This window comes from Schistocerca piceifrons, chromosome 1, assembly GCF_021461385.2.
Source record: "Schistocerca piceifrons isolate TAMUIC-IGC-003096 chromosome 1, iqSchPice1.1, whole genome shotgun sequence".
Classification (NCBI taxonomy): domain Eukaryota; kingdom Metazoa; phylum Arthropoda; class Insecta; order Orthoptera; family Acrididae; genus Schistocerca; species Schistocerca piceifrons.
The window spans coordinates 962,831,064-962,843,746 of record NC_060138.1 but is presented as its reverse complement, the minus strand read 5'-3'; the positions used below and the strand labels follow the sequence as shown (position 1 = coordinate 962,843,746).

The 12,683-nt window shown below is 36.0% G+C and overlaps 1 protein-coding gene across 1 annotated transcript in view; it reads left to right on the top strand.

Moving 5' to 3' along the window:
* LOC124776831 (cilia- and flagella-associated protein 57-like) overlaps positions 1–6,395 on the top strand; it is a 127,294-nt gene extending 120,899 nt beyond the window's left edge. The window contains exons 4-5 of the mRNA XM_047251995.1: positions 2,459–2,707; positions 6,309–6,395. Of these exons, the coding sequence (XP_047107951.1) occupies positions 2,459–2,707; positions 6,309–6,395 (336 nt within the window). The remainder of the gene's footprint in view (positions 1–2,458; positions 2,708–6,308) is intronic.
* The last annotated feature ends 6,288 nt before the right edge of the window (positions 6,396–12,683 follow it).

The following is a 12,683-nucleotide window of genomic DNA, read 5'->3' as shown; positions in this document are numbered from 1 at the left end:
AGAAAAGGACAATTAAACGAGATACTTTAACTTTGATTCTCCAAAAACATTACGAGAATTAGGCCTATAAACAAATGTATATAGGCAAGTTTCTGATATAAAGTTACCCTGTTTTTCTGAAATCTGTATTAAAACAATGAAGTTATACGCTATTTACGGTAGTTTACTTATTTGTTACCGAGAAACTAGTTAAATTACCGTGAAACAAGAAACAAACACGTTTACAAAATTTAAGCCTAAGCGCGACTTCGCGAAGTTACGATCTTTTCGTGTTTTCTGAAAAAATACGCAAAGGAAAGTCAAACCTTTAACAGCAAGACTAAACGATACACTAATGCACGTATTTAATTTGTTGTCGGCGTTAAACTAAATTATATTCCTGTCTAAATCACTTAACTTTCTGGAAATGGTTTCTGGCGTCACTTACTCGGCAGTTATTCTGCTTGGCATTGATTGATAGACTTGCTGAATATCCTCCTGAGGGATATGATGCAAAATTCTGTCCAATTGGCACATTAGATCATCAATGAGCTCATTGGAGGTCCCTGCCCATTATGCTCAAAATCTTCTCAGTTGTGGAGAGATCCAACAATCTTGCTGGCTGAGGTAGGATTTGGCAAGCATGAGGACAAGCAGTAGAAACTCTTGCTATGTCAAGTGGTCATTATCTTGCTGAAATGTAAGCCCAGGATGGCTTGCCATGAATGGCAAGAAAATGGGGCGTAGAGTATCATCAATGCACTGCTGTGCTGTAAGGATGTGCAGGGTGTCATAATGGTGAGAAGGGAAATGGATTTGTGGGAGAAGCTCTGGGAAGGGCCTAAGGCTTTAAGCATGGATTGGAGGTTATATTGGACTTCTGGGATGAGATCAATCTGGCTGAGTTTACAGGTGGAGGAGTCAGAAAACTGGTGGAGACCTTCTGTCAGATAGTCACTGGGACTCGTAACAACAGTGGTGGAACTGTTTCCTGCAGACAGAATGATTGTATCAGGATTAGTTTTGAGGTTGTGTATGGCTATTCTTTTTTCTGCAGAAAAATTGATGTTCTGAGGAAGGGACCTGGGGAGTATGGTGAGGCTAAGTTGGGGGTAAGGAATTCCTGGATGGTGAGCAGCAGGTGGTTAAACGGACAGAGGAGGGGGAGGGGGTAGATCATGGTTGGATGATTGTATGAACTGGAAGAGGCAGAGTTCAATGTTGGAATTAGGTTGGCTTTGGTTTGAGGGACTGGCAGCAAAGCAATGTTTCCACACACAGGCATCAGGAGAAGGAGAGTCCAGCATGGTTGAATTTGAGCACTGGGTTAAAGATGAGGCGTTTGGAAAGGCCTGAAAAGTCTGTGAAGCTGAGGGTTTCGGTGGAAAGTTTAACAGCAGTGCTACAGGAATGTTTCTACTCTGGATTTGATGGCGTGTTGGTAGTGAGTTTTGGGAGATGTGGCAAGTTGAAAAGATCCACTAGGCAGGGTTTAAATGCTATGGACAAGGACGAGGAGGAACACTATGGGTGGGGTAGGGGTTGGAAAGTGGTGCTCAAGATGGCAGTAGTATGTCAGCAGGTTGGTTAACTTATGGAGATGGTATCCAGAGTGCTCCTCCAGGTGAAACTGAATCCATTGCTCTGGAGCACCTTTTCCCTCTCCTCTCATTTTTCACTCCATTTTCTCCACCTCCCTGCCTCACAATCTCCTGACACTGTACCTGTTGGCATCTAGTCCCTGCAGACTCTGCCAGACAGCACTTCTCTCTTCTCCTACCTCTACATTGCTAACCCTTCCCCGACCACTCCGGATTGCTGCTTCTGTTCCACATGATAGTTGCATTCTGACCTGAGCTGCTGGAGTTGACGGTCATATGTTTGTAAGGTGTGTTTGCTTCTGTGAATGAATCGTATGTATTTCTCTTTTTCTGATGAAGGCTCAGGATGAAAGCTTAAGTGTGAGTGTCTTTTGATAGTGGTTGTCTGCAACTTAGCATGTTATCTTTATGCTAAGTAGCAGTCTATGTTTTTGTGCATTGTCAAAAATTGTTTTACACAGAAATAGAAGGTTATAATGCAATTCACCAAAACATATGCAAATCTTGTCAAAAATCAGTATTCCGACTGACTGATATGCTTGACGAGTGATTGTTATGTGACACTCAAGTTCCAAGTGATTTTTTTTCTCTTTTTTAAGGAAGCACTTAGAAGACCATACTTCCATAATGGTTAATCCATGTTGTTTTGCGATATCTATATCACAATGCGCCTTTAGAATCATAATGGATGTTCATTTAAGGAAAAATTTTAGTAGTTATATTTAATATAAGTGTGAAGGAAATCTCCAATTTGTGTAAACTTAAAAAATAAACTGCTGCAAACTAGCAAACTTATTTTTAATACAGTATTAACTGATGTTGTGTTCACAATTCCAGATTTTCTTGATCAGAAAGATTTGCTTCTGTTTTGTGCATAGGAAAACAAAGAATTACTTACAGAACTCAACATGCTCCGTACGAAGCTTAAAGAAACACAAGAGCATTGTGCAGAAATGGAGGCAATCATTGGTGTCAATAAACGATGTATGTCCCCAGAGAAAGCTCGTGCATGTTTAGAAAAGGCCATCAGAAACAATGAGGCTATTGAATATGAGTATCAGCAAAAACTGAATGTAAGTTGTAGTGCTTTATATCAATTGCCTGATGATAAGTTGGATATAAACTATGTATGAACCAAGGAGCCAATTATTTTTAATACTATTGTTTTTAATCCATTACCGTCTAATGTTTACATAATTGTAGAAGTGAATTTTTTACTCACATATTTCAGTTTTGTTATTAACTTTATATTGGCATGGCCATGGGCTTGCATGTTTTGGTGTCTGTGTGGGTGTGTATATGACTGCGTGTAATGCTACTAGAGAAAGCTGGTGTGTTTCTGTGCACCACACATCAATCAGTTATAGGTGAGTGGTTGCCTTTCCTTTATTTTACATATTGTTCCATCCAAAAATTTCCATTGCTGTTAAACTTTATATTAAATGTACTAACATCATTTCTCATTCATTAAATTTTAACGGTAACAGGTAACTGAAATTAGTGCAGTTCACTCTTGTTTGTAAGTTGGACTATAGAAAGAGATTCACAGAATTATAGAACAATATTCCCAACATCTTTCTATTCTATTATGCTTGAATATGATATTGAGCAAAAAATAGTGTCTTGAAAATGTACATGCTACCTCACAAATGATGGATCTGTTATGTGTCTCCATATTTCTAGATGTATGAGAAGCATGTGACTTTATAATATATGGTTTATGAGTAAAAAAGATCCAACCTCATGTAGTAGTTTCCCTTGATATGTGTTCAATTCACAGAATTGTTGATGGACAACACTCACTGAATAATCCTTTATAGCAAGAGTTCATCCAAAAAAGAGGTAGTATTGGGCAGATTCCATAGAAAGGCCACTCTCATAGTCATTTTACTAAAGCAATGACTAAGGTTTTCTTGCCAGTTACATGTGTACCTATAGCTGAATTAGCTTAATGCAGATTGTGATCCCATATGGGGCATGTAAAACTCAACACAAATCATAAAAAACATGTTTGTAATAGGCATAGTTTACCCATTGAATAGACTCTTGTATGGACAACATAGTAATAAGCATCTCTGGCACAGAGAAACAAGTGAAGGAGTTGAAAACAGATAAGTCACCAGGTCCAGATATAATCCTAATTTGGTTTTTCAAAGAGTACTCTATAGCATTGGCCTCTTCCATTTACCTCAAATCTCGTGCCAAGAGCAAAGTTCCAAGTGAGTGGAAAAAGCACAGATGTGTATAAGAAGGGCAATAGAATGGACCCACAAAATTACAGAACAATGTACATAACATCAGTTTGCTGCAGAATCCTTGAACATATTCTCAGTTTGAATGTAATAAATTTTCTTGAGACTGAGAAGCTTATGTCCATGAATCAGCTTGGTTTTAGAAAAACTCAGCTGAGAACTCTGGATGAAGGACAACAGGCAGATTTCATGTTTCTAGATCTTTGGAAAGCATGTGACATTGCAGGCTGTTAAAGAAAGTATGAGCATGTTCATAGATAAAGGAGTGGCTCAAAGACTTTTTGAGTTATAGAACCCAATAGTTTTTCCTCAATGGTGAGTGTTCATCAGAGATAAGGGTATCGTCAGGAGTTTCCCAGGTAAGTGTGATAGGACTGCTATTGTTCTCTAGTTATATAAATTGATTTGGTGGATGGGGTGAGCAGAAGACTGTGGTTGTTTGCTGGTGATGCTGCGGCATGTGGTAAGGTGTTGAAGTTGAGTGACTGTAGGAGGATACAATATGATTTAGACAAAATATCTAGTTGGTGTGATGAATGACAGCTAACTCTAAATGTAGAAAAACATAAGTTAATGCATATCAGTAGGAAAAACAAACCCACGATGTTCAGATACAGCATTAGTAGGATCTTGCTTGACACTGTCAGATTTAAATATCTGGGTAATGCTGCAAAGTGATATGAAATGGAATAGGCACGTGAGGATTGTGGTAGGAAAGGTGAATGTTCAACTTCAGTTTATGGGTAGAATTCTAGGAAAGTGTGACTCATCTGTAAAGAAGACGGCACACAGGGAACTAGTGCAACTAATTCAAGAGTACTGCTTGAGTGTTTGGGGTCTGCAACAGGTCAGATTAAAGGATACCTAGACATACAAACTGTCATTTTTCCCTCGTTGTATTTGTGAATGGAGTAGGGAAGGAAATGACTAGTAGTGGTATGGAGTACCCTCCATCATGCACCATTATGTGGGTTGTGGAGTATCACTGTAGATGTAGATGTATTGGAGTTTACGATAGTCACATATTTCATTAAATATGGATTGAATGAAAACAATAACTTTGTTTAAAAAAATTGAGTAAATTATTCTATCTCATACCATACCCTTATGTTGATGTGTTTGATACATCACATGAACAGGAAGCTCATTTTTGTGTTTCAAGCAACACTCATCAAATGTTTTCATCACATACGGAACTGCTTCTTGCTCAGCTAATTACTGAGACTATTTAATACAATCAGAACACCATCTGCACAGTCAGTGAGATTTATAAGGCAGGGAGAGTAAGTGATTATCGAAGATAGCAAAGTGCATAAATTATTATGTTATCAGAGTTGTGAGAGTTTGTTACTGTTATAGTTCTTAAACCAGTACTAAGCAAAGAAGGGAAAATGTCAGTTGAAAGGAATGTATAGGCAGACAATACAAGGATAATGAAATTGAAGACAATATTATATGAAGGGGAGAGGAAGTAGAAGTGAGGATGAGATGTGAGATATGAATCTGGAAGAATTTGATAGAGCACTGAAAGGCAATTCAAAAGAAGCTCTCTTCAGTAAAGATATTCCCTCAGAATTATTGAGAGCCTTTGTAAAGCCAGCTATGACAAAACTATTCTGCATAGCGGGTAGATCATGTGGGACAGGAGAAATGCCCTCAGATTTAAAGAAGATTGTAACAATTCCAATTCCAAAAGATGTAGGTGCTTACAGTTGTGAACAGTACCAAACAATCGGTTTAATAAGTCATCATTGCAAAATACTGACAAAATTATTCACTTAAGAATGGAAAAACTAGTAGAGGCACCCATGAGAGAACCTTAATGTGGGTTCTGGAGAAATGTAGAAACATGACCTGTTGCAGAGCAAAGTTGTATTATCCTACTTGCTCTTATACTACCCCTATTGCTATTTCTTTATTATCTATTCTAATTAACAATGCATAGGCCATGTGTATACAAAATTGTCAAATTCTCATCCAAGCAACATTTCATTACTATTGACAATGTAGTTTACTTATAGCTGTTGACAATAATATATATAGTTCCTATAGAAACATATTATTACAGGAAATATGATACCTGTAAACCAAGTGCAAGTAAAAATTCTATACTGCTACAGAATTGTTTGTTTTAAGACTGACATAGCTTCTTTGAAAGCTCCTATTTTCCTCTTTCAAAGACGCATTTTACTTTCTCTGAAAAATTGAGAGTTCAAAAGCTACTCATTTCAAAATTTTTGTGTTCTAAAATGTTCCACTCTTAAAATTTAATTCTTTCCAAAATCCAATATTGCAGTATAGTAGCCCCAATTTCTTTCCCAAAAATGTGTATTTTGACTAAAATAAAATGTTACTTTATTAATTTTATTCATTTATTTAGTTAGTTTTGGTCCTGAGACATTTTGTACAGATGTAGGATGAGTCAATAAAAAATATAGAGGAGACAAAGATTACATATATATAATAATGATAATAGAACTCATCACAAGTGACTGCTTTGGACAAGTTTCACACAAATGCAAAGGCCTATGTTAATACAATATTATACATGCAATCAGTGTGATTTATCACACTCATGATCACAATACTACGTTTGGTAATTTTGCATTATAAGATTCCACTTTAATTGGTGAGGAATTATTCCAATTAGAAAATTGTACTTTCTAGAAAGTTCTTGGCAGACCTTGTGAATCTCCATACACATTAAAGCTTCCATTTCAGAAAGCTGTAACTATTATTCTGGTATTTTCTAATTATAAAGCTTTCAGTTAAACAAGTTTACTGCACTACATGTAGCATAGGCAAATTAGACTTTTGGTGGCCAATAAAAGTACATAAGCAGGAAATAATTTAAATCAGTGTTAGGCATCCCAAACAAATTTGCGATGGTTTCTGGCTTGTGCTAAACTGTTAAAAGCTGAAATACCATGAATTTTTTAAAAATTTTTTCCAGTTTTTCACTTATAATGTGGAAACATACATATCAAAAACACCAAAATGAAAGAGCATACAATTTTGTGTAGAATGACCTACTTAAAAGTTAAAATCAGTTCAACTGTCTAGTCAAAGTCAGTCATCAAAATCTGCAGTTTTTAACAACTCAGCAGCAAAATGAGTTATGCTCATGTTTTTTAATATTATCATTTTATTTATGGATCAAATCGGTCTAGAAGCTTATGCAATTGATATGGGATAAGTTGACACAAAGGTACATATAACGTGGAATAAAACAATACAAAAATACATATTACAACATGAATATCCTATAGTAGTTTCACACAATCCTTACTAAAGAACTGGTACAAACAGCAGATGGCAACATAATAATATTGATAATGTTATTTTTACCTATGTAGCACAGGTTCTAATAGCTACAACGCATATGGTTTATCATCTTATTTATTATTTGGTGCATGAGTGAGCAAACAATAATATTTTTTAATTCATTTACTTTTATTTCTACAGGTAGCATAAGATGTGCACAAAAATGGCTTGAGAGACGACTATTCTGATATGCTTTTGATTGTAAGAATAGGTCAGACTCCAAAACTTCCTGAATGGAAGAACAGTGTTTTATTAACAGAGATTTTACATTCATTTTAAATTCATTTACTTCCTGAATTTTTTTTTTTTTTTTTTTATGCTGGAAGATACCTATATAACTTTATTCCTGTACAGTAACATCATTACTGTACCAGTTTGTTGAGTGGGAATTAGTCTTAAAGAAGTTTTTGATTTTGTGTCACAATGATGGAAATCTATATTTTTGTCACGTTTAATGCTTTTCTTAGTGAATACAGTATTTCTAGTTTGTATTGGCAGAGAAGGGGGCAATATATTCAGCTTCTTCAACAGTGGTTTACATGTTTCCCTTTCCGTTTGAATGAAATTATTCTGATTTTTATTTTTTTTTTTTTTTTTTTTTTTAAGTATAAATAACCTAACTGACTCAGAACTCTGATCTCAAAAAATAATTTCATAATTAAGTATCAAGTGCAAAAGAGTATAATACACTGTTATCAGTGCACTCATGTTTATAACGTTTATTATTGATCTGCACATAAAACATAATTCACTGAGTTCTGTGCAAGTTAAATTAATGTGTTTTTTCAAGTTAGTGTGTCAGTTATGGAGACCCCTAAGAATTTAGTTTCATTGCAAAATCTAAGTTACTATTTTCCAGTGATTCAATTTTGGATTGTGTGAGAAGTTAGTCCGCACAGTGTAAAAAAGTTAGTCCAACTGTTTTCTTTACATTAAGAAGCAGCCTTTTACCTTTAAGCCATGAATTCAATTGATCTATGATTATATCTACAGAAGACTGGAGAGTTTCTTCTATAGCAGATATAAGAATATTGGTGTCATCAGCAAACGGAAGGGTTTTTGTGTCTGCTAGACTATGTGGAAGATCACTTATGTAAAGTAAAAACAACAAGGAGCATAAGACTGAGCTTTTGGGAACTCCTTGCTTTATGGTTTGTGTGGAAGAATGTGCAGAGCTGGCTGTCCTGAGGAATTGTTTTCATTTAATTCACCATACTGCTGTCTATCATTCAGATAACTTTTAAACCAGACAAGGTTGAAAAATTCATGTAGTGCATCAGTAGTAGTTTTCTTGCCTTTGAAGTCAAAATGAGCATGTGAGAAGATTTGTGTTCTAATGCTTGAAAGTCAAAAACAGTGCTCCAAATGAAAAGCATCAAGCATGAAAGTTGTAGAGCATTAAATTCTGCATATAAAGAGCTCCTACATTTTAAAATGCACTCAGTCCTTCACAAAGATACAAATAAAAATCTGAAAGTGCAATATTCGTAGTGCTAAATTCCTGCTAAAACTTTTGAACCCCAAATCATTCACAGCTCCCCAAGTATTCAAATTTAAGGGCAATTTAGTTAGGTACCTACCTAATTACCTATATAGTTAGCTCTGTGTATTAATATTAATTAATTACCTTGCCAGTCAAAGATGATAATAGATGGGTTTCAAAATTAATTTAAAAAAAGAAGCATTATCAGATGAAAGGTTTTGTTAATGGGAAAATTCTGCAATTATAATATAAAACTGAGGAAGGATTATGTATAATCCATTAAATTTTGGGCATGCAGCCACATAAGTACTACTTTGTCAACTGATATTTTGGCTGCGTATCATCTGTTTATCCTGAGAATAAGTAACAGGACTGATGACAAGGTGTCAAGTGTGACCTTGTATGCTCCACCACAGCAGTTCTGCACATACGGAACACAGATGCTGGTCAGTGGCAAAGAAGTATACTCACACATACAGACATTTGATTTGCTTCTTGATGTATATTCAGCTATGGTAACACCTTGCTTGACAACTTCGATGCAATTTAATTACACAAAGAGTCAGATTCTATGCCTTATCCAAATTAAAAACATTATCTCTATTTATTAAGCTTTTAGTTTATTTAATTACATCAAGAACAAGATTCCATGCCTTATCCAAATTAAAAACATTTTCTTTATTTCTTAAGTTATCAGTTAATCTAATTTCTATGGATTCCTTGGAAACAGAATCCCAAAAGGAAGTAGTGTGCATTTAAATCTTCAAGTCACTGTAGTTCCTCAAATGACCTCATCGATAGTGTTCTGCCACAGCTGACTTTGGTGTTCCACGCAACTCTCATGCAAGATGTGTGTTGTCTGGCCTGTATATGGATTATGAGAGTTCACAAAGAATATGATATACATGTGCCTTATGAAGCAATAAATCATCCTTCAGAGAGCTGAGTAAGGCTGCAGTTTTTGTAGGATGCTGGAAGATCACCATAATGTGGTATTTCTTGAGAATATGGCTTATCTTCAAGAAAAGAGTACCCATATAAAGCAAAAATGATCTTGATTTGATGACACTACTTTCTTCTTCCTGATTACAGACCTGCATTCTAGGATTCACATTAAACAGTGTGCGAATTTGCTGCTGGGAATATCCATTTGCTCTAAAGATGCTCTTGAGGTGTGTGAGCTCTTCTTGCAAATAATCATTATCAGATATACAGTGTGCTCTGTACACTAAGGGCTTAAGGACACTTATAATTTTTGAAGGGTGATGGCAGTTATTGGCATGTAAATATAGAATTGTATGTGTTGGTTTATGATATACAGCATGCCCTAATGTGCCATCAACTTTATGATGAACAAAAACAAAAGGAAGGCAGCCATCTATTTTCATAGACGAAATCCATAGAATTATGAATGTGGTGACTACATTTGCCTACTGACGGCTTCGATATTGGAGGTAAATATTTGGCAGAAAGATAAAATGGTGACCAGTAGTGCTCATTGTTGGCTGTGTACACAAATCCTCTAGTCACTTTTATCCATCTTTTGAACTTTAGGAAGCCCATAAAATCTTGGTGGTACCACATCTTGCACTTTTAAACCTCTTATAACTTAGTTTGGTAGCGATGAAGTGTTCATTAAAGTAGCAGTCCATACTGTCACATTGTTGGTAGGTTCTGTGTTAATCTTCTTGTATACATCAGAACTTAGTAGACCATGTATGTTTTCCTTACAAGCTTCCTGATGTAATATGATGATAGTTACCTTTATCAACATGCAGGATGACTGTATCAGTATTCTCATCTAACTTCCGCATCACAAATGTCTCTTCCTTAGAAATAGTACTTCTTTGTGAACAATGTTTTGTATTTGCTTGGCAGATTACACATCTCATTTCTTCAGCTGAATCCTGTGATAGTGTTGGACAGCTTCTTCAATCACACAGATGAAAGATGATATCATCAAGGTCACTCGGAGGGTGGTTGGACGATATGTGGCTGAAATATCAATTGAAAAAGTAGCATTTGCATGGCTGCTGGCCTAAATTTAATGGATGATGAGTGATTAATTTTTTTCAAACATTGTCTGTGTTTACATTCACAGACTTTTTTTTTCATGTTTTTCTGTGTTTCGGGGAAGATGGTCCCCAGGGAGGAAACGTCGTTGCACAGTTATTCGTTGGCTTGTGCCATGGGATATAAATCAGTACCTACTCGATGATGTCGATTTCATTAATGATTTGTGTTGAATAGAGGAATATGTCCTCTTCTTTTAGAGTGTTAAGGCATGAAAGCACTTTGCAAGCACTGCATGAAGCCAAGCACTTTATAGATGCTTTTCTGCAGGAACAAGCTGCTTTAAATCCCATCTTGCACTTGCAACATATTGTGTTGAGCAGTTCCTGGGGTGCTGGTTGCAGTGAGAATCAGACCATTTTTTGTGGTCTTCCACCCCCATTTTAGTGGATCCATCTGATTGTTCCTCACAATCTGAACATGCAAGTGGACCCTGAGTGAGTTGCTGGGAAGTGGTGGCTTCGCTATGAAACAAACTGAAGTCATTATTTTTCAATTAACCTCTCTGGAACAGTTGCAGATGAATTTCATTCATAGGTCACTGTCACCCGTGCACATACATAAAGTGATCTTCACTCTCAGCGACCTTATCAGGAGTAGTATTGGGAGAAGTCTGAGGCAACATGTTGGAGGTTCATGTTCTTTTGAAACATTGTTTATAAATTTGATTTTACTCTGTGGAAAAAATGTAGAAGTGGTGTCACAGCCACAGAATGTGAAGAAATAATATGTGTTTTCTGGCTTCTTTGGAGGGTGTAGAACTGTAGGGGTTGTAAATGAATGTGTCTTGGTTGCCTTTGCCAGGTTTCATAAGGAAGATATTTGTGAATGGTTCTTCCTGCTCAGTAGACTCAGCTATGTGGCTGGTCAACAGGACCAACAAATCAATATCTTCTCTGATAATAAAGACATTGGCTCTCTGTCTTGTCTTATCAATGGCTGGGCCTGGTTGACCTATTTCCCTTCACCATATAATTTTGTTGTCATTATTAGGATAAGATGTTTATTATTAAGTCTGTTTAGTAAGAAATATAAGAATATTGGTGTCATCAGCAAACGGAAGGGTTTTTGTGTCTGCTAGACTATGTGGAAGATCACTTATGTAAAGTAAAAACAACAAGGAGCATAAGACTGAGCTTTTGGGAACTCCTTGCTTTATGGTTTGTGTGGAAGAATGTGCAGAGCTGGCTGTCCTGAGGAATTGTTTTCATTTAATTCACCATACTGCTGTCTATCATTCAGATAACTTTTAAACCAGACAAGGTTGAAAAATTCATGTAGTGCATCAGTAGTAGTTTTCTTGCCTTTGAAGTCAAAATGAGCATGTGAGAAGATTTGTGTTCTAATGCTTGAAAGTCAAAAACAGTGCTCCAAATGAAAAGCATCAAGCATGAAAGTTGTAGAGCATTAAATTCTGCATATAAAGAGCTCCTACATTTTAAAATGCACTCAGTCCTTCACAAAGATACAAATAAAAATCTGAAAGTGCAATATTCGTAGTGCTAAATTCCTGCTAAAACTTTTGAACCCCAAATCATTCACAGCTCCCCAAGTATTCAAATTTAAGGGCAATTTAGTTAGGTACCTACCTAATTACCTATGTAGTTAGCTCTGTGTATTAATATTAATTAATTACCTTGCCAGTCAAAGATGATAATAGATGGGTTTCAAAATTAATTTAAAAAAAGAAGCATTATCAGATGAAAGGTTTTGTTAATGGGAAAATTCTGCAATTATAATATAAAACTGAGGAAGGATTATGTATAATCCATTAAATTTTGGGCATGCAGCCACATAAGTACTACTTCGTCAACTGATATTTTGGCTGCGTATCATCTGTTTATCCTGAGAATAAGTAACAGGACTGATGACAAGGTGTCAAGTGTGACCTTGTATGCTCCACCACAGCAGTTCTGCACATACGGAACACAGATGCTGGTCAGTGGCAAAGAAGTATACTCACACATACAG